Here is a 25812-nt window from a genome sequence, read left to right as displayed (position 1 = left end):
CATTGTTTCATGTCTTTGTTTTTGAAAGAAGAACTTAATAGATGAAGTAGGTAACACTACCTTACATCATTTTAGAATGAATATTACTATCCAGGAAATGAATATGGAAAAATTCAAGGGTGATTATAAGATTTGATTTAGAATAAATAAAAAAAAGGATGAAAATTAGCACCTTTAAATTCTAATCAAGATGAAACTCGTTGTGTAGAAAGTGGGTAGAGTTAATATTGGAACACATAATCATCCTAATATGTAACAAAACGCCACTTGCTTTGTCTTGACTACAGTTTTAAAAAGCATAGGTTGGATTCAGTCCTGCATCAAAAAAGCTTTTGGCTGCACTGCAAAATCAAGATTTGAATGCAAACTGAAACAGCAATTAAATCCCAGAGTAGCTTTTCTTATTGTGGTTAGCTACCTATTTACAGTTTAGCTGTGGGGAAAATAAAAAAGAATATTAAAAAAAACATATTGTACATCAAAATTACAGTTCACACAATGGCTTAACTCTTCCTGCATATAAAATTTAACTGTACCAGTATATCATACTAATATACTGAGTAAAAAGCTTACATATAGACCGTACCCATATGAATACCTTTAGCCTCTTCTGCAATAAATATATAACTACATCCCTACAATGAGTTGATAAAGGCTTTCTATAACAGTCTGGAATTAAAAATAAGAAAAATGAAAAAAAGAATAAACAAACAAGAATAAATACAAATGGAAAAAAGAAAAGCTAATGTCAGTTCTTTTAGAAAAATGAAGAACGTTTGCTGAAATATTTTTAGTCAGAACAATTGCATCTGGTTTTGCCGGCATAGCAAAAGCTGAATATTTTTGTTTGTTTTCACACTTTATCTGACATATGCCACAAAACTTTCCAGAGAAGCCCACTCCAAAGTCTTCTCAGACCCGTAATTGGGATAGTTATATCGCCATTTTTCCTCTTCCTTTCCTCTCTCTATATGTTCATTATACTTCAGATTAATTTTAAACTTGAGTCTTGCTTGTGTTATAACCATGATCTTATGGTAAGTATTTTGGTCAGGTTTCTTTTTTTTTATTATTAAATTGGTGTATTATCATGAGAGATTTTTAAGGCAACAGAAACTGAGATTAGTAGATTTATGGCTCTTTATCCTTCAGGAATTGCCTGTGAACTGGTAGTGTTTCCACAGATACGTTTCAAGTGGTACAATTCCAGGAGCTGACAAGGCTTTTACATAGCTCACTTGGCAAAAGAGCAACTTACCACAGGGTAAGAGTGTGAAATTACACCAATCTGGTAGCTGCCAGGTGCATGTTCTTATCCCATAGATAGCACGATGGAGCTTACCTCTTACCTGCCAGCTTGTCAAACAAGGCATCAGGGCATAACATACAGCATGCACTGGATGTAAAAATCTTCCTGATAGAAAGCAGACAAGCACCATACATGAGAAATCTTCAGTCATTGCAAGTAACTAAGAAACTACTGGGTTTGTAGCAAACTGCAAAGAGGAATATGAACCAGAGTCTTTAGTTACTTATTTATAAACCCCATACACACCTCTCAGCACACAACTTCTATCACACTTCTTACGTTTCATCAGTACCTTTTGCCCAGAAAGGATCACTGAATACACAGGAGCTTAGGCAGTCAAATGTAAATGTCTTTAGTCAGGGGTACAGAGGAGTAGCAAGAAAACCAGCTGGATACTAGAAAGTGCTCATATAAAGTCTATTCCCTTCTATAGGTAATACCTTTTCAGGCTGCCAGCTCCTCCACATGTAAATCACATCAATTTACACTCCATTTCACTGACTTATACTCTAGTAAGTGTGTGTAAGTAGGCCTTAAAGTGTCTAACTGAGCATAAAGGACTCTAAATTACACATTCTATGCATCACCTCTGAACTTAGCTCACAGGTTTTAAACAAATGCAGAATAATAAATCGATAGTTTGGAGGAGGGAGGACATGAAATGTATGTCCATTTTGGTTTCTTGAGGTTATCCCTGTATTTAATCAAAACTAATAAAAAGGTCCTGCCTTTTTACTTGAAACACTATTGAACTCAAATTGAGGTATATACTAAACTCTTTAGGCAATTATTTAAGCAGGTAAAAACACAAATCAGAAAAACGTGAAGACAATAAATAAATCAAGCTTTGGATTGTTTTTCTGTTCTTTTTTTTTTTTCCCTCTCAGGTCTGATCTGTCCCTGAAAAGAAAGGTTCCAGAGAAATGCATGTTATTTTCTATTTTGGACCATTCTCTGAAATCTCTATTGTTAAACATCATTTTGATTCACTGTCAATTCTACAAGGGAATATGCATTTAAGCAAATTGCTAATGAAATTTGTGGCAAAGCTACAAGGCTATGAATAGCATCTCAGAGTCAGTGAAATAGTATTTAGAAACAGTGGAATCTATTTATTATGAAATTACTTACTCGTGAGGTCAATTATTGCTACAAACATTTAATTAAATGGTGATGTAAATTTGATGAGCCTACTCAGTAAAAGCAAAGTCTGTATTGCACTTTGAAAAGGTGAATAACAGAACTGTCCCTCCATCATTCTAGTTAAAATTAATTGGTCTCTTGGAAGTCTAGTTATAGAAAATATGCAAACTCCTCAGTTCATCTTCCCCAGAATATTATCTCCATTAACTGAGAATGAGGTTTCTCAAAGCAGGATAAGAGAACAATGTGACTTACTTTATTAATGGGAAAAACAATCCTGAGGGTTGTATCTCGCTGAGGAGGGGTTTTGGGGATTTGGTTTTTATTGCCGCCTTCTTTTCTGGAGCTAGGGGGAGAGTTTCTTTAAGGTATGATGTGGAACTGGAAGGGAAATAGTATTTAAGCTAAGAAAGCTGTTATTATTAGTTCTTTGCCTCCACAGTTCTGGTACTTACAAGAATGGGGAATTGCATTTCTCTGTGACTTCCTCCCTGATAACAAGTCAACTAGATGCCAAGTGCTAAATGCTGAATTCAATGCATTCAAAGGGACACTTATGAAAACAAAAGTATTTGGCATCTGAATAGCCTGTGTTTGATTCTGGAAACATTTATTTATTTAAGGCTTCAAAATAATGACAATCTGTAAAAATATAGGACTAACATTTTAGAGCACATATTTCGTCACAAAGATCTTTTATTTCAATTTTAATACAATTCATTCTTAGAAATTATAATTATACACCAAGTTCACCCTGCCAGTTCCACACTGTGCAGCTATAAAAATCGAGAGTCTCTTTTATGCATTTGCTGAACCAAAGATTTTCTTGAAAACCCTTTGTTGAAAGACTGCCCAGTATAACAAATGACAAAATCTTTTGGTCTTCATTCAGACTACATCTTTCCTGAAATAAAAGACATTTTCTGGGGTACAGCACATCAATTTGCCTTTGGTTCAAATCACTTCAACTGGTTAGAACAGTTAGGAGACTTTGTCAGTGTCAGAACCAGAAAGACCCATGAATCACTTGACTTCTTGAAACACAAATGTTGCATGTCTTTAGTGTCTCTAACAATAATCTGAAGGAGGTGATGAAATGCTCTTTCTTCAAGTTTGCAGGTGACACAAAGAAGGGAGCAAGCAGTTGATGCAGTTGATACAGTTGAGGGTGGAGGGAGCCAGATCTGCTGAAGGAATGGGGCCAACAGGAGCCATATCAAATTCAGCAAAGACAAATGTAAAGTCTTGGAAATGGGAAACAGAGCCTGTTGTGCTGTTACAGGCTGTGAATGGACTGGTTGCAGGCAGTTCTGCTGAAAAATTCCTGGAGGTTGTAGTGGTCAGCAAGCTGAGCATGAGCCATCAGTGTGCACCAGCAACAGCAAGGGCTAACTGCATCCTGAGCTGTAGGAACAAGAGAAGAGCACATTCAAGAAATTGAGGGAATTGTTTATTCCTATTTGCATGTCACTCTTTAGAACATTATAAAACTACTTTGTCCAGTTTTAGCCCACTCCATACAGTAAAGACAATGATAAAGAGAATGACAGAATCATCAAATCATAGAATCACAGAATTGCAGAAGGGTTGGAAGAGAACCCGAATATCATCTGGTTGCAAGACCTGCCTCTGTGAGCAAGCATGCCACCCACTAGATAAGATTGTTCTGGACCATATCCAGTGATGAACACTGCCAGGAATGGGGCATCCACAACGTGCTCCAGTGCCTCACCACTCTCAGAGTAAAGAATTTCTTACAAACATCTAGTCTAAATATTTTCTCTTTTTTGTTTAAAACTGTTTCCTCTTATCCTATCACTATCCCCTCTATTCTATAAGCACTGTTTAAGTACCTAAAAGCTGCATTGAGGTCTCCCCAGGAGCCTTCTCTTCTCCAGAGAGAACTACTTCAGTTGTCTCAGCCTGTCTTCATAGGAGAGCTGCTCCAGTACTCTGATCATCTTTGTGGCCCTCCTCTGGACCTGCTCCAACAGGTCCAAATCTTTTTACTGCTGAGAACACCAGAGCTGGATGCAATACTCAGGTGGGGTCTCATAAGAGGAGAGTAGAGTAGGACAATCACCTCCCTTAACATGCTGGCTGCTCCTCTTTTGATGTAGACCAGAATGTTGGCTTTCCAAGCCGTGCACACACTGTTGGCTCATGTCCACCAGAAATCCCAAGTCCTTCTCATCAGGGCTGCTCTTCCTGACTTCTGTTCTGGGCTCAGGTCTGGGATTGCCCTGACCCAGGTGCAGCAACTTGCACCTGAACATCTTGAATCCCATTAGGTTCTTGTCAGACCACTTCTCAAGTATTGTCCAGGTGCCCTTGGCTGGCATCCCATCCTTCTTCTGTGTCAATCATACCACTCAGCTTCTTGTTATCTGCAAACTAGCTGAGGGTACATTCAATCTCACTGTCTCTATCATTGATAAATATATTACAGAGCATCGATCCCAAGATGAGTCCTGAGGGGCACAGCTCACTGCTAGCCTCCCAGGCACAGAGATGAGGCTCACTGATATGTAGTTCCCTAGGTCTTGTTTTCAACACTTTTTAAAAATAAGAGTGATGGTTCTCCTTTTCCAGTGATCGCAGGCTTCACATGGCCACCCTGACTTTTCAAATATCATGGACAGTGGCTTGGCAACTACATCTGCCAATTCCCTCAGGACTCTGAGATGGATCACCACACCTCATAGACATGTGACTATTCAGATTCATCAGGTGGTCTGAAACCTGATCTTCACTTACAGTGGGAGACACTTCATTCCCCTAGCCCTCACCTAGAGGTTCAGGGACTTGAGGAATGTAGAAAGACCGACTACCAGTGAAGACTGCAAAGAACTCGTTGAGTACCTCAGCCTTCTTCATATCTGTTGTTACCAGTTTTCCTTTCTAATTTATCAAGGGGGATACACACTCCTTGACCTTTCTTTTCTGAACTACGTACTTATAGAATTCCTTTTCATTATTCTTCACATTCCTTGTCAAGTCCCATTCCATCCATGCCTTACCTTTCCTGATTCTATCCCTACAGATCTTACGGATGGAGAGGGGTTAGTCTGCAGGTGGGGCCAATGTCATTGGGGACTGGATCTCTTGTCCTGGGACGACAAGTTGTTCAGCCTGGAGAAAAAGCTGATCTGAGGGTGATCTAACATGGAGGATGCTGAGAAGACAGAACCAACCTCTTCACAGTGATGTGAGGTGAGAGGATGAGAGACAAGAAGTATAAACTGAAGGAAGGGTAGTTCTTATAATATAGGGAAAAACTTTCTCCCAACCAAAGCAGTCAAGGTTAAATAGGTTGTCAAGAATACAGTCTGCATCAGTCTGCCTCCTTGGAAGTTTTCAAGTTCTGACAGGATAAAGTCCTGAGCAACTTTATCTGAAAATCTACATTCAGTAATGTGATGAACTAGACTGAAGCCATACTGCAGTATCAACTGAAAAAAAAAAACAAACCCTGGAAGAGAATAGGTATCTTGACTGTAATGTTGTCTTGTTAAGGATTTTGTTGTGAATGCCCATATCACTTATTCAAAGGTACTATTAGAGGTAATACACATCTTTCTGAACAAAATCTACTTTTCCTATTTCATTCTAATTTTTCACCAAGGAAAATAAGCTGTTCTGGACATAGCACATTCTGGAATGACCATGTCAAAAGCATTTGTGACAACCAAGCTGTACTTCACAATATCTCTGTCCATCAGAAATATATTTCACAAATATTTGTGATCTCTGGTCTCAGACCTCTTGTTCAGTGAATTTATATTAAATATACCTGTTCCTCTTTGGTTTTGTTGCATTTGTTTTTTCTTAAGTGTGAGTTATCCTCACAAGCAAGCAAATGAAATTAAAGTAAAGCCTTGCTTATGACTTTTCAGCCAATTTCTTTTCCATTACAATGAAAGGGGAGATTATTTAAGAGATTAGGTAGTAATTGCTGAAAATTCCTACCAAGCAGTTTGAGGCTTCCAGGTAAACATACACAGGAAACTCATTTAAATGTCCTTAATAGTAATTAGCCTGTTTGCCCCTTAGTACTATGAAATATTATTGGAAAGCTTTAAGAAGTGCATTTTATTCACCCACTAAGCCAGAAAAATTTCTTTGAAACCATTATTCTACATTGTTTAAGTACGAAGCCAGTCACATAATGTTCTTCTATTTGCCGATATATTGTATTTTACAGTTTTTTTTTAATTCTGTTTACTTTACAACTGCAAGTCCAGCATACCTATGAAAAGCAATGGTAAACCTGGATATGGCAACAAACCTCCAGAAGTGTGCATAAACTTCCAGTAGGTACATAATTAATCACTGGATCTGCTGAGATCACTGTAGCAACTTGTTCATAATTCAACTTTTTGCTTAGCAGTGCCAAAAATACTGGCATGCTGCAGTCATATGCATGTTTTTATGAGATCTAAAACTAATATAGTTGCTACCAATTTAAGTCCTTTTCTGAGATGTGGAGGATGCAGAACATCTGCCATCTACTTTGCAACAGGTATAACTGAAACTAAGGATTACATCACTGAGCACAACTGACTCCTTAAAACAAATCTAAAATGGAAGGGTGAAGGACCATCCCTGAGAAAATATCAAACCTTCACAACATGATTTGTAAGTCTTTTCCAACTTTTAAGAGATGATATAATAGATTGGTCAGAAAATGGCTACTGCTTTTAAGTCAGAAACAAAACACAGGAAAAACAAGCAGGCAATCAGACTAATGTCATTTTTATGACTTGAGAGTTCAGGGCCTGCAAGAAAACGAAGTCTTTGCAGTTTCAACACAGCAAGACACTGCCATCCATGATGACTTGTGATTTGTATAGATTCTTTTGAAAGACTGGTGTTCGTGAGGGTTTACCTTCACCTAATCATTGCCTTATGAGAAGACAGAAGAGGAATTTCCATCCTGATAATACCAAAAGACTCCTTCTTTATGCAGCATTTCATGATTAGCCACTGAACAAGACGTCCAGAGTAGTAGATGCTCCATGATTCATACTCACTTAAAAAGGGCATTGGTCTTTCAAGGCTGTTCAGATGGATTTGGGATTTGGAAAAAGCTGACATACAATTAGACAATTTCCACTAACCCAAGTGGGAAACAGTCCTGTGATGACAGGATCCCTTCACAGAGCATTAACACCAGGTAAGCAATGGAAAAGAGCATGCAGTAGGACACATACCAGGAAGTGACTTTTGGCTTCTTAGCATTTCCAAAATCATCTCCCAAATGTATGGGTTGTGCAGGGTGGAAAGGGACAGGGTCCCATCTTTGATTAGTGTGCCAGTTAGTTGGCAGCTGGGGTTAAACAATGACAATTAGAAGGCTGCAGACTTGCTCAATTCAGACATGCTATGATAATACAGAGAGGCAAGTTGTATAAAGGTTCATTTTGGCTTAAAGATTGTATCAGTACAGGCAAATCCCTGGCTATGCAAATATATTTATTTCTGTATAAATGTAGTTGTACACTTCACACTACATATGAAGATCCCTGCCTATGTTAGAAAGAACTAAGGAAAAATTATTTTCACAAAATATTGCATTGCAAAAGGTAGTAAAGCAAACAACATTAATTTGCATTCAACACTGAAAAGTTATTTTTTCCATGCTGTTTCATGATTTGAGCAACACATCCAAATGAAAGTAAAAAGACAAAAAAATAAAAAAATGGCAGGCTGCTGTTAACAACACACCAAATCTTGATTAATATGAAGCAGCATTCAGATACCCACTTCTCCCAAACTTTCCTCCATCCCTACCTCACACTTTTCAGTTGACATAATTTTTAACTTTCCTTTCAGCCTTCTTCTCACACTTTCACTGAAGGTTGCACAAATAGTGTAAATTAGAATGTTCCCTGCATCTTTTTTCTTTAGAGGATTCTTTTTGTTGATAGCTTTCAAATGAAGTATGGTGCCATGAGTCATTTGGTCACTCTTTCACCCTGGAAGGAGGACCTGACAATAAGTGAGAGGTCACAGAAATGCCAAAAATACAATATAAGACAGATGAAATATCTGGATAAAGCTGTGGGAGTTGATTAATTTTAGAGAGTTTTCATAATACTTCCTCAAAATATGGCCACTGCATTCCCAAAGTGTAAAACAGGTCAAATCCTTCATTATTCCAAAATGCTTTTGTGCTCTAGTGGACAACCAGAAGGTATCTATTGAGTTTCAAAGACAGCATAGACTTATTGTTACCCAAAGATAGGGAAGGACTTGAGATAAGTGGCCTAAAACACTGTTGGACCCATTCCAGGTAGAAAATCCTTCATCTCAATTTGGCTCGTGAAGAAGACTCTTGGTGGTAATTCCATGGAGTGGTAGACCCTCTTTTTCAGCAGAAATTGTGCTACAGGGTCCCACCTATAGTCAGAGTCTGCCTCTTCCCCCATATCTCTCTAGCTTACAGCTGTCTCACACCAGTTCCTCTCATAAACTTACCTGGCAGTAGTGTGGCAGGAGTGGGATGGAGCACCAAAAACCACTGCATTTGAGAAATTACAGTTAGATGGAGAAGGTTGTGGCAACAACCAGTCAAGCAGACACTACCTCTAAATGATGCTGTCAGATATACAGACTGGAAGAGAGTTTTTGTTTCCATGTGCCATTACTAAGCAGAATTGAGAATGAAGACTGGGGTTGTCCCTGGTATACCATGTGATATGTTTAGATACAACAAAACCCCAGTGGTAAGGCAGGAGGAGAAAATTTTAAAAGATGCAGTTTCGGGGAAGGGAAATTTAAAAAAAAAAAACAACCAAAAAACAATGCATGAATACATGCATATATAATTTCCAAAAGATGTCTGTGGGCTATGGCCATTTAATCTTCCACTTCATATTGTCTTAGCCTATGGGCAGGGTGTGGCAAAGTCAAAAGTTGGCAGTTTTTGCTTTCTGTCCTACAGGGGCAAAAATGGCTGTATAAAATACAAGAACAGAGATTAATGGGGGCATTTTCCCTAACCCTTTTTCATTTTCTTTTGTAGGGTATAACAGCACAGCCACTTGTGCTTATTACATTGCACTTTGTGATTTAGGGTTTGAGATTCTGTGCTAAGATAAGGGAGAGTTAAGAAATGAAAGAGTAGGGGAAAGAAGCAGGTAAAAAGGAGTATAAGAGAAAATCAGGCAGCATAACAAAAGCTATGTCTTTTTGTGAGGGTTTGACCTAGGCCAATGAATAAACAATAAAAAAGTCAAAGTTAAGAGCTAATACTAAGAAATAGTTAATCCACAGCCTACTTCAGCATAGATGAATAAAATGACAACCTCAATTACACAAGTGGCAGCAGTGGAGCAGCCAATCCATTGACAGAAAGGAGCTATAGGCTAACACAGGGGATTAAATGGCAGCAAAGGAGAATCAGTCAATTGGCCTGAGTGTGCTATAGCATTTAGCATGACAAATTATGTGGCAGGAACAAGCAAGCTACAAAATGGCTGGACAAAAAACTGACAATTTTCCACAGAACACCAGAGATACAGAGAATAAAGCAAGTCAGAGATAAAGTCTTGCCTGTAGCCCTGAGGGGCAGGAAAGTGTATTCCTTCTGACTGCTGCAGTTGTAAAGCAGTTTTTCACCAACTGCCTAGGCAAAACTACAAACTCGTTCCATTCAGATTGTGTGACTACCTGTTTGTAGCAGAAGGTCAGAAGTTTCTCCAGAGCTATGTTATGCTTTATGCTGATGAAGATCAGGAAATAGACTAGAACTAGAATTCTTCAATCTTTCAAACACAGATAGCTGCCAGGAGTCTTGGATAAGTACCTACTTCTTGATTGTTTCTTGAGAATGAATGGCAGCACTGATAACAGGTGATGTATTCTGCTGTTTTGGATGGAAAATGAGAGAGTGGCAGCTGGGATGTGTGGGTGGGTGATGCCGTAGTCGACAAGGAACTGGTAACCAACAAAAGAGAGGAAAAGAGGAAAGAATATTTTGTTTCTTAAGGGAGCTAAGGAGATGAATCCATTTTTGTGTGTGTGTTGAGAAGGTTCATGTGTCATTTGATCAAGTAGTCATGTGAAGAAAATAATACATAATCTGTAGTAGCATTCAATAGGTGAAAATTCAGGATAGACAAACTCAAATGTATAATTGGCATTGAAGACAATTAACCATCATGATGGATTATCTGGTTATATTTCCAAGCTATAAATTCTTTCTCAGTTAAAAACTACTAGCTATAAGAAATTTCAGTTTTAGTGAAAGTATAAAAATTAATTATGGAGAGATATGAAAGTAAACTGAGTCTCAGAAGATTTCTTGTGGCCTGATACTATTTCCAGCCTAAAGAATTACTGAGCACTAAATAGTGCTTTGTTCACTTGAGCTCAAGTAAATAAAGTTCCTAGGCCTCTGAAATCAGCCTGCACTGTGCAATGATACGACATTTAGATCTGACTGAATCTCCACTAAATGAAAAAAAAAAATAAGCCGATCTACATACATTTTCCTTTTACATATATCACAACAACTTCATTGATTCCACTTAAGTTTGCAGAGTTCAAAGAATATTCTGAGTTGGAAGGGATGCACAAGGATCACTAAGTCCAAACCTTAAGTGAATGGCTCATACAGAGATTGAACACGCAACCTTGGCTTTACTAGCACCATGCTTATCCCAATGTATATCTGATAAGAATCTGAACCATAAAATGTATACTATTTTATCCTCCTACAGGACTTTCTGTCCAGTAGTCTTAACCTACTCATGAGAAGGATTTCCTTGTAAAGGAAAGGACGCTTCTTTGTCCCTTTTACAGATAAGGAATACAGTACTGGTACAGCCCATAATTAATGTTTGACATTTTTTTCTTTTTAAGCAGCCCTCTGAAATTTAGGTTCTTCATCTAATTCACAAAGGACCCTCTAGAACACAGCTCTGCCTGGTCTTTCAAAGTCAGATGTGATGAATGGTGAAACAAGTTCTTAAGAGGAAAATGATCTCAAAGACATACATAAGCAGTTATATTATAAGAAAAAAAAAGGGGAATACTTTAATTTAAAAAATCCAAAGCCATAATGCATAATGAAACCAAGAAGGAATGAAAATCATCAGCAACTGCCCTTACTCCCTTCTGGCCACTAATCTAGTCATTATCAGCTGAGAATTTTATGTCACAAAAGAAATCACTTACAACAAGGAATTTGGAGGGCTCTTGAGTTTTAGGCTATGTCAAAGACAATGTCCAGAGCATAAAAGACAGATTAGGAAACTGTCTCTAGGCAACTGTAGGGTACAACAGATCCCCAATACCGAGATTTATCCTGCCTTGCTCTGGCACACTGTACTTGTAGATAAACAGTAGTGTTGAGTATAAACACTTGCTAAATGTGGGAAAAAACCACCAGTATTTCTGCGCTGAAACTGCTAGAAGGTTACAAACACATCTGGTAATTAAAAATAATATCAAAAGCATAAAGGTGTTAGCATGCAGTAACGGATGGTCCAGAAGGAGAAGATCATGAGGAAAAATGCAGACAAGTGCAGAAAGACATACAGAGCATCAAAATGCTAATAGATGACAGTTCAATGCAGATAAATTAAATGCAATTATGACTTTAATGAGACTTCATGGCACAAGACTACTCTTTGTTCGAGATAAAATATGGGAAATATAGATGAAAATAGCTAAAAAAAAAGGGAGACAAGTCATTGTGCATCATTAATGACTGATAAGTAACCAAAAGAAAAAGACAAATCAATGTGTTTAATGAGTCTTAATAGTCCAATTGTCTGTGTCTGTAGATTAGTATGTGTATGTTTCATGAAATATGATGATTTAGGGAAAAAAAGAGAAACAAAAGGAAGCTTCTTCATGTACTGTTAAATACAAGGTGTCAAACTGAGCACTCAACTAGAGAAAGATCATCAGTTACCCTGAATTCTGCTTCTTCATCTATAACTTTTTTAATCAAGATATGTAACTTGAACAATTGGCCAGGTGCTTTATGGATTTTTTGCACATTTCTCTAGTGTCAAACAATGTCATGGCCAGAAATATCAGACTGTTGGCACAGCTATACCAATTCTTTGATTCATGGCATCAAAAGTTGTGCAGTTAAGTGTGATCTGACTGCTGACTCAACAGAGTTTGCTCTGCAATAGCACGAGACATTTTTTGTCCATTTATATCCACTGTCTCGGTTTGAGGGGAAAAACCAAAATGTTTTACCCACAAGCAGGGGAGGGGCCTCCTCCACAATAATCACACCACTCTTTATCAAATTTAAGAAAAGGAATTTTAATACAAGAAGGATAACTGCTATATATATATATATATATGTAAACAGACTAGTGCAACCCACTTCCCCAACACCATAAGAAAAAAAAAAAAAACCAACAACAAAACCCAGCAGGTTTTCCTCCGGGAGAAAAGGTTATACTTAAGTGTCCTTGTCACAGCCCGGCTGGCTGCAGAGTGAGTTTCAGTCCCTCTCCAGCGAAACAGACGAGCAGTGGGCTTTCAGATGGACTCAGTCTCTTCCCCCTGTGTTCCCCGTCCAAGAAGCAGAAAGGTACGAGCAACCAGCAGCAAATCCAAGGCAGGCAGCAGCACGGCAGGAAAACAGCCGTCCGAAGTAGGCAGCGGCAAGACAGCCAGGGAAAACCCCAGCAGTAACCAGCAGGGCAGCCTGCCTCCTTGGAGCCCCCACTCCCCCGTTCCGCCGAGCCAAGACTGAGAAGAATATCCAAAAAAAAAAACCAAAAGAGACAAACCTGCCCCCACCCCAGCGATCACAGTTAACTGCTTCTTTTGTTAACCGCTGGCCTGGGCAGTTAAGTGGCAGGGGAGAGAATTTACATAATAATCCCAAACTACAACACCACGAAGTATAGAATTCCAAACCTAATCCAAGCTAAATTGAATAATTCTACCAGAAGATAAGGTAAGTGGCAGACCACACCCAGAGGATATGGAAAATGAAGAGCTCACAGGTACTGACTGCAATGCACTCCTTAGCTCCTGTATCACAAGGCAAAATCAGGATACAGCATTTCTAGACAGTTTAAAACATGGAAAGAAAAAAAAAGGGGGGGAGGGGGGGCATCAAAACAAACAATCCAAAGCAAATAAATGCAATCTTAGCAGTAACAAGAAGTGAGATAAAACTAGACTTAGCTCCAATCTTCCTTTAGTCACAAAATTGAAAATCATGAGATTCAAAACCTGCATATCTAGTGGAAACCATAATAGCAATCTATGGTGTCCTGTGGAAAACTAACCCAATACTGACCAAGACCCTTTTTTTACAATAATTATCTTGCTAATTTACTTTGTATTTGTTGGTTGATGGGTTTGTTGGGTTGTTTTGGATGTTTTTGTGTTTTATTTTTATTTTTCTTCTAGCTTGAGGGATCTTGACAGTTTGAGACTTCTTTTTTTCTTTAAATTAGAGCTGTGACTACTGACTCATTTGCAGTGGGGGATTAAGCAGGGCTAATTCAGTTTATTACCCCTCCCTGTTGCCTACCCATCTCTTTCTTCATTCTCCCACAACAGGAAGAGTTTTCTTAGACTGGCAGCAACTCCTGATAGTTAGCAGTTTACAGCCTAGCATAAAAAAGAAAGCTGGAGATTGACCCTGATCAGTGCTAGATACAAATTTTGCTGTCGTCTACAGATGTTCAAAAATACATCTCAGTAATAACTGCTGCACAAAAAGTACCTGCAGGAGCACAGTAAAATCTTTGATCAATAATTGCTTAAACCACCTGTTTAGGTGACGGCAAAAGTCTGCATGTCTCCAGTAATCACCTTATTCTAGAAATATCTCTGCCAAAACATCATCAATAATAAGGGAAATTATAAAACAGCTGTTCAAAATGGTAATAGTGCATCTCCTCTGTGAGACTGTCCAACCTCATGTACAGCAATGAGAAAGATTAAGAAAGAAGCACTGACACCACCTTCAATGGGCTTAAAACTTTCTCACATGTAGAAGAAATAGCCTATCTTTCAAATATGTAAGGTAGTAGACTATCCAGTATGGTAAAATTACCTACGGTCTGAGGAAAGAACTGGAGCTTGTTTGTGAGCTTATGATGTGGCCCTTCAGACAGCTGATGTTATGTATTAATCAAATATTAGATTTTAAGTAAGTCAAATGCACAGCTACTGGTGGTTAGTGTCATAAATGTCATAGTCCTGGGGGAACCCATAGGCCCTGACTGAATCCATCCTTCCCTGCAAGCTCCCCCCGTCCCCCACCCCATTCCCCCCCCCGCCCTCTGCCCCTTCTGCTCTGGTGTGGGGGCTTTCTGTCAGCTTGAGGCTGACACCCAGACCTAATCTGGTCACTGCTAGAGCTGTGCAGGTCTCCAGTCCTGTCTTCTGGATGAACCTTGGGCATACATAACAACCTTCTTTCCAGTCCTGTCTCCAGTCCTGGGTGACACCTGAGCCTGACTCTTCACCCTGCCATATCTGGGACTGTTAATGGACCCTGTCCCAGGTACCCTGCTCTGCCCACCCTACCTCTTCTGCAGGACTGACTAAGGGCACTGCCTCTTACTGGGGTCACCCTTGACTTCCAGCTCATCCTCCCTTCTTCTTGCTGTTCCCTACATTAAGTCCAGCAATAAGATGAAAATTAAGATAATGCTAAGACTGGCTATAACAGTCTTCAACAGCCAACAATGAGCCAGAGACCAGAGAAATGCAAGGACAATACCAAGTATATAATTAGCTGATTTTGCTCAATAGTAGTTGAGACAAACTGTGTTTAGCAAATGCATGGAACTCCAAAGATGTTCCTGTAGTGAAAACTCAGCTTCTCTGAGCTAGTAGAAATATGTCCCTCCAATAAACAAACACTGAAAAACGTGCATATGCTTCAAAATTAAAATGAATGAGTCAAATCCTGAAAACTCTCCTTTTCTTTACTCATTGCATTTGAACTTACTAAAATTCACCAGTAAACTATGACATACTTAAGCTGCTTCATTCTCTTCAGGGAGGATGTCACTGTCTTCTCTAACCCTACCAAAAAGAATAGCTTAACTTCTTAGCATTATTTTTGCCGGAGGCACAGAAAGAAAGATCATTTTATGATGCAAGTAAAAAGTTCAGTTTATCCTGGAGGTATATTCCTGACTCTGCTTCATAACTATTCCACCTAGAACATTTTAAAGAATGAAATGTTTAACTAAATAAGATCATGGTTGATTTCAAGTTAAATTTGTCAAATTTGATAAATCTTCAAGGAAGGAGAATTAACTGAATAGAAAATAAATGAATTGATGAAGGGTCTGTTTGAGTGAAAAGCAAAGAAGGTGAGCACAACTACTTAACTATTAATTCTGCGATACAGTATAGATACAATCCTGAAAATGAACTTCCTATGTGCTGCCATCTTTGCATATAGTTAGTTTCTTATACAAAATTGTCAATACTCTCTCAGAAGCTGAATGAATATGGTATCTATAAAGGTGATATAGGTCGTTCTTCAGGGATTCTTCAAGGCTTTGAGAATTGCAAAGGCTGCAAAACGGAAAACAGAATACAACTAGAGGAGTGGAATTTCCTAGCAATGACTCCTAGCTGAATCATTTTCACTCTAAATTTGTAATCCTGGTGCAATTCTGAAGGTAGGTTTTCTCACCAGAAGGTTCCTTCAGCATCCCATCAGGGAAACAAATTTAGAATCTTTCCCAGTTCCGCTATAGATAGTATGGGAATGAAATTAAGAAAAAAAAATCTGCTAGCACCAGCCACTAAATATTCTTCATAGCATCCATTAGTAAGCAGCCTTACACCTTCCAGCAGTGCATTTCTACTTCTACATAACACATGTCCCTTCTATTTCTCTGTCAGCAGGTCATGGTTATCTGGATGGGTGCTGAATCTTTCACAGGTTCAGCACATCTAATCAGAGATCCTTGGTTATTCTGACATTTCCCTTAAGTATAAAAGGCAATGTCTTCCTGTTCATAAAGAGATTATTGAAATGAAATAAGTTTTCTGTTTTACTAGATCTTAAGAAAAAGTTTTAGGTCTGAAAAAATTAATCTGGTGTCCCATGTTTTGAAACAGTTGAAGAGTTGTTGACTGCTGTGACAACTTTCATATCCCCCTCTGTCCACCAGTCTATGATGTGGGTGCTTTGCACGGCTGAAGAGCAAGACAAATGGTTTCATAGATATTTTCACTGCCTCAGAATCCTCTCAAAGACCTCAACACTTACTGCCGTTTTTATCAGGATTGAAAACAGATAACATCTGTGTAGTCATTCTGCCTGTTTGAGAGTTTTATTCTTTCCTTTCAGGTAATTGGTGTGTACCATGGCAACATGTTTTTCTGCCCTCTGGTAACAACTGCTTAGAAAGGGGACCTCCTGGTTCTAGGAGAAGCATGCAAAGATTATTGCTGATTTATTTCTGAGTTTAGAGGTGTAATCATGTAGCCTCTGCTCCTTAACCCTGATGGTCAGTGTAACTGCTTTATACTTTCATCTTTAGGTAATTGAAACCAATTTTCATTTTCACCTATGCCTTTTACAACAATATGTTCTAAAGTAAATAAACAGAAAGGATTAGAAAAGGCTTTACAAAATAGTATTGCCAATTTATTGGAATATAGGGATTAATCCAGAAAATGTGAAAGTCAATAAATTTCAATAGAAAATTTACCTTCCCTTTTGTATCCATAATTAACTCATACTGGAATTGGAAGAAAATTAACAATAGTTGTTAGATAGAGCTCAAAGTATTTTTTAAAACTGCAGAACAAAGTTAGCTGGTCTTCTGTAAAGTGCTCCATGGAAATTAAAGCTAATATAAAGCTATAAAAGCTATGTCTGAGCCTGGGTCTATATTACAAATTGTAGTGCTTGTTTTCATGTTATCTCCTTAAATATTATCAAGAGAGTTTGAGCAGACTAATTGTTAAAAAGTAATTTTCTTCTGCCAAAATTTTATATATTCTCATAATTTTAATGTTCATTCTTGCCTATTGAGATGAAAAAACCTGTTTCCTTTAGATTTATAGGCACTCTTTCATAATTGTAGCTATCCTCACTTGAAAATACTAAACTTTACAGAAATGGGCTCAACAGAGAAAAAAAGTGAAAGAATTATTTGAGCTTGCTGAACCTGTGGATTAGAAAGTACAAATTATTCTGTTTTTTTTTAATCAGTAGAAAATTAGAATGAGTGAGTTTTTGGGGTCCCTTCAAAGACAGAGTAGATGGCAAGTAATGCTTTCTCTAGAATAGATTGACAGTCTATCTTCTAGCCTTGCCCACTTAGAATACAAGAAGAATGAAGAATGTATAAGGGGCAACTTAATGAATACTGTGTGACTTTCACTGAGATGTTTCAGCTCTATATAGGGCAGCAATAAAGTGCATGTTTTTTTTCCAGAAACGTAACAATTCAGTGACAGAACCAAAACCAGAAAATGTTCCTTTATTTTAAAGGCAGGCTATGACAATGAAAAGGACCTTAATGATTTTGCTTAGAAAATGTGAAAGAAAAAAGGTATGTTGGCTATTTGCATGCTATTCTGAAGGTTTTACTTATGTCTTCCACTCTCACCATGGTAAGCAGTTAGGTCAATCATAATTTTTATATATATATATTTGCGGTTGATTTCATCTTTTTTCATTATTCTATTTTCCCCTGACATTTCACATACATGAAAAAAACACCAAACAAAAAACAACCCACAGAAATAATGTATAACAATGTTTAATGACTGATGGATTCTTATGTCCATTATGATTAGCCACTTCATTTACCTTAATTTTATCAAATTTAATTAACTGTTGGTTGGATTAATCTATAGTTGTGAAAACTAAGTTGAGAAACAGCAACATATACATAGAATTTTGTCTTACCTATAGATTTTTTGCTTAAAATAAGATGGCATAATATTTGATGCAATTTTTCATAGTTTACTTTGGTCAAAAGACATAGTCAAAAAAAGTATATTTTCTATTTTTTTCAAATACAATGAAATGTTGCAGTCAAGTCTTCCCATTTTTACCTATTTATCTAATTCTAACATGTCCATTGGTTGTCATCTGGGTAGATCTGTTTTGATTTGAAAAAAAATTTGACATAAGTTTCTTAGGTGTTCAGAAGGGAAGGGGGTAAAAAAAGAAAAATATTTTCAACAGATTTTGATCAGCTTATTTCCTGGTTTTATTGGAAAACAACTTGACAAATATGGTCCAAACAGAAAACATTGGAATATTATTCTCATTCTGAAGTCAAAAAACCACACACAAACAAAAAGCCCCCAAACCAAAACCAAAACAAACAAAGAAGACCAGACACACAAAAGAAGAGAGAGAAATAGTTATAAGACTCACAGATTTCTGTGTCTCCTGGGACAAGGCAGTGAGGGATGGCCAGAGGCAATCAACAGAAATAGTTTATCATAACACTGTCAAAAGCTAAATGCAAAAATTGCTTGGAGTAAAATAAGGAGAACCTCTGCTCGGTCACGGCTATGACATTCAGACACCCAAATCATTAGGCATACTATCAAAAGGTGATACCTAACAACATATACAGCTCATTAAAAAAAGGTAATGGGCTGAAGGGAAAAGGTGAGGGAAGAAAGAGATGATGAGTCACATCATAAGCATGAAGAGACTAATGGCATAACTAAGTTTTATTATTAATTTTATTTGGAAATCAAATCCAATCCCTACACTCCAAAATGGTAGAAATTTACTATTTGAGTTATTGAAATGGCATTGAAGTCATAGAAGTGAGAGCTCAGAGAAAGCACATTAATGAGTATGGTTGCTTCCCAGTCTAATGTAGTTCTAGTTAAGTGCTTCATTTGTTTCACTGAAGTAGAAAGGAACACATTCATACCTTCATTTTGTCTAGAATTCAGTACAATATAAAAATATCTTAATAACTCATTTGTCTGCTATTCTAAACAACCTTCCCTTCCCTTCCCTTCCCTTCCCTTCCCTTCCCTTCCCTTCCCTTCCCTTCCCTTCCCTTCCCTTCCCTTCCCTTCCCTTCCCTTCCCTTCCCTTCCCTTCCCTTCCCTTCCCTTCCCTTCCCCTCAATTAGTTTCCTTCCCTTTCCCCTTGTCTCTTCCCTTTCCCTTTCCTTCCTCAAAACCTTTGTTTAAGAAGCTGATTTTACAAAATTTGATGAAGAATGTACTTAGTGATTTTTATCGGTCAGCTGCATGAATTTAAGGCCTGAAGTAAATTTTTACATTACTGACAAAAATTGAGATTATTCAATATGATTTAGACTAGCCTTCCACTTACAGAATTATTTCCATCTCCTTTTGTCCTCTCTCTTGCAAGCTGCAGAAATCATTCTAACGATATAGATGGGAGGCAAAAAAAAGAAAAAGACACTTCCATTTCTATATTTCTTAATGTTACCCATTTCACATTCTCTCTAAAATAAGTGAGGTTGTATTACAGATCAGTGGACCATCACGCCAGTCCAGCGATCATGTATGATCACAGATAATCGATAGAGAATATATTTCTATATTCTCCTTTCAGATTACAGCATTTCAACCATGCAAAGTGGTTTCCTAGCAAATAAATAAATAAATACCTGCCTGACACATTTATCATGTAGTAATAGGCGAGTGGGGGGGCAGCGAGGGGGAATTGTTTAAAGGCTAAGTAATCAGACTGTAACCAAGATTAACGGGGGGCTGGGGGGAGTGGAGTGTGTGCATGGGGCGTGCACCAGTTTAAACAGAGCGTGTTGGAAGGAGAGGATGGGGGAAGTTTCTCCCCGCTGGCCGACTGCCGAGTGTCCTACAGCTGTGCTCTGCTGCCACCTTGGCTGCGCCGTGGGACCTGCAGGCGGCTCCGCTGCGCGTCCGCGGAGCTCCCACTGCGCACCTGCGGCAGCGCTTTTCCTCCTGCCTGCGCAACCACCCACGGCCGGGGCTACTCACGCTCCCCCATCGCGTCACACGCTCTAATAGACAGGACAAGCATATATGCGGTTTCTTCTTGAGTGGGGCTAGGAGCTGTTCTTCAAAGGAGATTTATTTGCCTATTGTGCTTAAAATCGGAACATGGAAATGTAGGTGGAAGAGAATAATTCTTTTTCCTCCCTTTTGGTTATTGTTGGATTCTTCTCCTCCCTTGTCCAGACTTATCTTACACATTTAATGGAGAGAGGATTCAAATTCCCCCCTCATACACACCCACCTGTCTCTGTGTCCTTCCTACTGTGTGACCAGTGGGGCTGTGGAAAAACTCGCAGCAGACCAGCCCATGGATTGGCTCTCGGTGGCGTTCCGCTGCAGTGAGAAGTCGTGTCCCCCTCTTTTCTATTTTGAGGGGGGCAGGGGGCGGAAGGAAGGCAGAGAAGGTGACAGACACATCATAATGCACTGAAATATATCTAAACGAATATTAGAAAACCAATGGAGTTCACTAATCCTGTTTCCCTCTCTGTATCTTCGTGTTACAAGTGCTACTGCGTTGTCTTGACATCAGGCTCTGGGCTGGTGGTACCGACTTTGGAAAGCTTTCATGCACTTCATTTCATCTTTGAATTGCACATGCTTTTCTCTCAGTTTAAGGCTTTCTTATGCTTTGGAGGAAACATGTTCTGACATGCCGGAGTTTGGTGGTGGCAAATATTTCCTTTGACTACAAAGTGAATGTATGAAAAAGGCTTTTTTTTTTCTTTCTCTCTCATGGAAATATGTTTCTCACTCGCTGCTTTCTACGTCTTAGTTAATAGCCTGTAAATGAGCTGAATCTGGAGGTCTGAGTGAAATAGCACTTTTGGAAGTGTACTTTTAGTCATACCACACTTAAGAAAGTGCAGAAGCTCTGTATATGTATGTATGAGGATTCATGCCACGCATATGGCAGTTTGCATACCAGACTCGGTGGCAAAGAGGAACCACAGGTGAATCCCCAGCGATCTGCTTTACTGAGATTTTTCCAGCCCCTAAGCACAGAGAAGTATCCAGCTCTCCATTTGCTCCCAAGAACTGGCGGTTCTGATTTGTTTCAGGTGAAAATAACCAAGAATAGAAAAAGAAACGTAATAAAAAGTCCCAAGCCAAGTAGCCGTGTTGTCCTGTGCTTCCCCTCAAGCCAGCACCCCCCACGTGCTAAGGGCTCGGTGCCCGGACAAGAGAAAGGGCTGCAAAGAGTTAAGCCGCTGACTTGCTTGCTAGGCAAAGTTTGAGGAAGAATATGTTTGAAGCTGAGTACGCCGCAGCCCCGCGTTTGAAATCTGTCACCCTCACTTACGAGCGCCGCATCTCTGGTTGTCACAGGTGAATAATGATCGCACGGCGATAAGATCGCTCGGCGGCGGTGCGCCGGGGCTGCCGACGGAAGAAAAGAGGGGAAATTACGAGGCGTTTAGCCACTTCAGCGAGGTGTTCTTCAGTGTCATCGGTGGGTGTCAGGGTCAAACGACTGGCTGGGGAGCATCTTGGGAAGAAATTTTCCTTCCTCTTTTTCTTGAGAGAAAGCTTCGTTGATGGTGATCAGTGACAGCTATGGAAAACAGAGACCTCGGTGGTGATCCTTAAAAACAGTACCATGCCGGAGCCCAGCTGTTCCGCTACTTTCTCCCCTTTCAACCTGCCGGACCCGGTGGGCTTTGGGTGAATTACCGAGGAGGACCCATCTCCAAAGGAGGAGGTAATGCCTGGTTGAGTAATTTTCTGGATTGACACAATCTTGATTTGTCGAGAAAGTGTCCTGAGTATCATTCACTGATTTGAGGTGTGGGCTGGTTGAGGGTCCAGGGGCAGGGAGAGGAACAGGAATAATTCTGTCTAATCCCTCTGAGACTGTGGGGCAGGGCAACTTCCTATAGCCTTGCACAACTTTTTAACATTCCCATTTTCCTCGGTAACTGGAGGCACAGAAATGCCTGCAATTGACAATGGTCTGCTCTGCCTTGTATGTGGGCGACAGGTTGCTAAATATCGGGGACGTGGAGAACGGAGGAACGGGTGGCCTGAGGATGAGAAAGAGGGTTTTTTTCACCAGAAAACGCACCGGTTGTCCACAAGCTTCGTGAAGGAAGATATAAATCATGCTCAAATTAGTGCTCTGGAAAGTATGCAGAGGCTTAAAAAAAGAAAAAAATAAAAGGACACATCTTAATAAGCCAAAAAAAGACCTAGATCAGTATTTTAAAAAGGGTGTTCATTCACCTTTGGACTCTACGGAGCTCCTGATCCTATCATCTCTTTTGGGACTTGCTAGGAGCTACAGGCAGGCTCGACTACAGGGCAGCCCCCGCTCCCAGCCAGGATGATGCAGACTCTCACCGCAGATCTGACCCGTGCCAGACCCGCTTCTTCCCGGACGGCTAAGACCCGCGGAGGGCCCCGGGCTGCCTCCCTTCCACGTCAGGGGCATAGAGCAGACCTCGGCCCTTCGAAGGGGAGCGGTGTCTCGTCCTCAGCTCCCTTCCTCTCGCTGAGTCCCCTGAGAAATGTCAGGCTACCTGCGCTCCTCCTTCCGCGCCCGCCGACCTCCGCCCCCCTTCCCCCTGTCACCCTCCCATCTCTCCGTGTAGGTGAGGATACAACTTCTTTAACCGAGCGGGAGGCAGCGCGGCGCGGCTGAGCTTGGCTCCGGACTATCCATACGTGGGGGCTCTGCGAAGCTCTCTTGGAGGGCAGGGGGTGGAGGCCAGGGCAGGTGCGGTGGAGCCGGAGCTGCGCCACCTGACCCTCGCCGGGGCTCCTCAGCTGGTTCCTCGGTGCGGCTTTATTGAGCCTTTGAAGTCGTGAATAGTTTAGCCCCCCCAAGCGAAGGGCGAAGGAGTCGCGGAACTAATGGCGAGTGATTCAGCTTTTGAGGTATGGCTGAGCAAGTACAAGCCACTGACCAGCCAGGGGTGAGGGGGAAGCAAACCCCGAGGCATTTCGGTTGCCTTTTCTGTTTCCTCGACACATGGCATTGATCAGCTCCCTCTCCTTCATCCCTCCCTAATCCCTCTGTTAAAGTAACTCGCAGCAAAAGCCGTATTGTGCATGTTTTTTACTAATGGAGGAGTTTGAGGCAAATTCACTTCGCATAGCCCACGTCCTACCTTGACGGTTGTATCATATCGCTCAAGTGCTTCTCGGTATTAAATAGTCTTGCCTTTAAGTGGACTTGTCAGGACAAGGCAGTTGCCTACTAGAGAGCAGGGTGGCGGGGGTAGAATTACTCCGAAACAAGCGCAGACAGTCCGGGATGTACATACACACTCTCATACGGACACGAACTGAATCTGCACAGAGGGGGGTGTGGTGGGAGTGGGGTGGGGTGTGGGGGTAGTTTTTACTGCTTTAGGGCAAAAGGCGGTTTCTCCAGTGGTTTTAAAGTCTTTCTGACTGATGATGGAAATCAGACAGAATACTAAAGGAGATCCGTCTCTTTCCTGAGGGTTGGAAATTCTTTTATTTTGTGTTATATTTGCTGCGCACTGCTAGTGCCTACCTAAAAGTGCGCGAGGGTAGAAGGAGAGGGAAAATAGGGGGGTGGGGGAGGCGGGCTTGCGGCGGCTGCACATGAAATATCGCCATGTTGGTGGAGAGCACGGCTGCAATTACTGCTAGAGGGGGCATCTCCCAGGACCGCAGCTCCAGGGGTGGTTTTCAGCTCACTTCCCGGCTTCCGATACACCCCGAGAATCGCCGGAGCAGCGGTGCCGGGGCAGTCCCACCGCGAAGGACGGCGATACCCGCACCGCCCTCTCCCGCAGCGCCGGCCCGGCGGGCTCGGCGGTAAGGCGGGGCGGAGGTCGGGGGTCTCCGCAGCCCACACACATCCTCGGGCAGCGCCGACCGCTTGGTTCTCCTCGCTGAAAGCAGATGGGGAGGGCGAGTCCAAAGGGACGGAGCTCGCTAAACTATCCTCAGCAAGCAAGAGGTTAAAAACTAGCGGGGGGAGCAGAAGGGGGGAAATAAGCAAGAAAAAGAGAAAATCTAGCCTGACTTTGCCTCTTGGAAAGCTTTAGGTTGCAGCCCTGCCTTCCAAGCATTCTTTAAACTGGAAATGTGGGAGGGACTCCAGGAGAGAGAGAGAGAGATGGCTATCAACTGAATTCATTACTGTAAACATCTCCCTGGGGTGTCAGGCAGGGAGGAAAGAAAGGCACGACTTACATTAGCAGGGAATAGTGAGATCTGAGGCATCATTACTGCTAAGATCAGCCTGCAGTCCCGGCTGGAGGCAGGCTCAAGACTTGGAGGGAGCCAGACACACACACTCACACCCATACTCACATATGTGTCCGATGGCTTCTCCGACTTTCGAGGGTCCTGGGTCGCCGTGCCTGCTCCTCATGTGATCCTTTCAACATTTCCAGGGAACAGATAAAAAAAAGAAACTCCAACAGCAAGCGTAGCCGCGGTCCCTTCTTGTTTATTGTTTTACCGGAGAAGGAGGAACGGCGGTGGGAAGAGAGAGCGAATCGAGGAGAAAAAGTGCGTTGGGGATGCCAGAGCCGTGGGCTGCGCGCCGGAGGAGGAGGTGGCGGAGCAGGGGGGAGGACGATGCCGCCGCCTCGTAAGGGCGGAGGAAGGCGCGGGAGGCGCGGGGGTCGCTCCGAGCGGCGGCGGCCGGCGGAGAACGGGCCCACGGGGCCGGCCGGGAGTGGAGCCGGGCAGAGGGCGACGGAGGCCACCACCGAGGAGCGGCGACGGCAGCAAAGTTTTGGTGTGGGGGCCAGAGCGCGTAGGGGGATTAAGATCGGTGCCGGCGAGGGATTCTCAGACGCCTCCAGGTACAGTAGGCATTTCATTTTTCTCTCTTTCCCTGCCTGGTAATGCTAGCCCTGGGCGTTTTGAAGCTGCGGTGTTCTTTGCCTTCTTCGAGATGGCAAAGTTGAGGAGCCGGGATCAGTCTGTGTCAGTAATGTCGCCTTCGCCTCGTTAGAGCCCCATATCCGCGGCGCCGGGCACGCACACTCAAGGATTTATGAATGGCCGGCGGCAAGTGCTAGGAGGGTCCCCGGGCTGTTTTACGCCAGCGTGTGGCTCAGAGAGGGACGCGGAGCTGGCAGCTGCAGCCAGGTCCCAGGGTCCCGATCGCATTTCAGTGCCGAGCGGCGGGAGGGTGACGAGCCTGGCCCCCACCCCGTGGGGCGGGCAGAGCCGAGGACTGACCCTGCGGCAGGGGGACGGGCAGGGCGCCTGTGTGAGCACCACTGGCACTACTGTTTGGGAGGTGGTTCGGAGAAATGGGATCTTTAGAGGTGAGCCTTGCTCGGAAGAGGTAGTCGGCTTAGCTCGGCGCTGCCAAGTATTAAGGAATCTACTGGGAGAGTCGGGAGCTGCGCCCGCCAGGAGAATCCATCAGATCCCCATCAGCAGCCCCCGGAGCAGGGCTGGCG

The 25812-nt window shown here is 41.5% G+C and overlaps 2 protein-coding genes across 10 annotated transcripts in view; one reads left to right on the top strand and one right to left on the bottom strand.

The window, feature by feature from the left end:
* Positions 1-3047: 3047 nt before the first annotated feature.
* Positions 3048-25641, bottom strand: LOC139672940 (uncharacterized). 5 transcript variants are annotated; one of them, XM_071557726.1, is made up of 4 exons: positions 24704-25641; positions 23524-24279; positions 22479-22550; positions 21783-21793 (listed from the first exon to the last, which is right to left on the bottom strand). In XM_071557726.1, the coding sequence occupies exons 1-2, from the start codon at positions 25219-25221 to the stop codon at positions 23916-23918; spliced, it is 882 nt and encodes a 293-aa protein (XP_071413827.1). In that variant the 5' UTR covers positions 25222-25641; the 3' UTR covers positions 21783-21793; positions 22479-22550; positions 23524-23915. The 5 variants fall into 5 exon arrangements, with proteins under 5 accessions (XP_071413828.1, XP_071413829.1, XP_071413826.1 ...); XM_071557727.1 differs by lacking the exons at positions 21783-21793; positions 22479-22550; positions 23524-24279 and adding exons at positions 3048-3856; positions 20655-20776; XM_071557728.1 differs by lacking the exons at positions 21783-21793; positions 22479-22550; positions 23524-24279 and adding exons at positions 3048-3856; positions 20655-20746.
* Positions 21517-25812, top strand: part of FLRT2 (fibronectin leucine rich transmembrane protein 2) — a 68802-nt gene continuing 64506 nt past the window's right edge. Inside the window, exons 1-2 of one of the 5 annotated variants that reach the window (XM_071557720.1) lie at positions 21517-22115; positions 24787-25203. The gene's annotated coding sequence lies outside the window, so the exon portion shown is untranslated. Of the gene's footprint in view, positions 22116-22929; positions 23291-24263; positions 25204-25632 lie in introns of those variants that run through there. The other 4 variants (XM_071557722.1, XM_071557723.1, XM_071557719.1 and 1 more) reach the window with 4 other exon arrangements.

This window comes from Pithys albifrons, chromosome 6 (assembly GCF_047495875.1).
Source record: "Pithys albifrons albifrons isolate INPA30051 chromosome 6, PitAlb_v1, whole genome shotgun sequence".
Lineage (NCBI taxonomy): Eukaryota > Metazoa > Chordata > Aves > Passeriformes > Thamnophilidae > Pithys > Pithys albifrons.
The sequence above is the reverse complement of the archived record's forward strand: the minus strand, read 5'-3'. Positions and strand labels throughout refer to the sequence as shown.

Excerpts from the sequence above, each read along its gene's own strand:
- LOC139672940 (XM_071557725.1), bottom strand. The coding sequence starts at position 25,221 with ATGAAATGCCTACTGTACCTGGAGGCGTCTGAGAATCCCTCGCCGGCA. Across the intron at positions 24,280-24,703 it reads AGAAGCCATCGGACACATAT|CGAGGAGAACCAAGCGGTCG; the intron begins GTGAGTATGGGT and ends ATCTGCTTTCAG.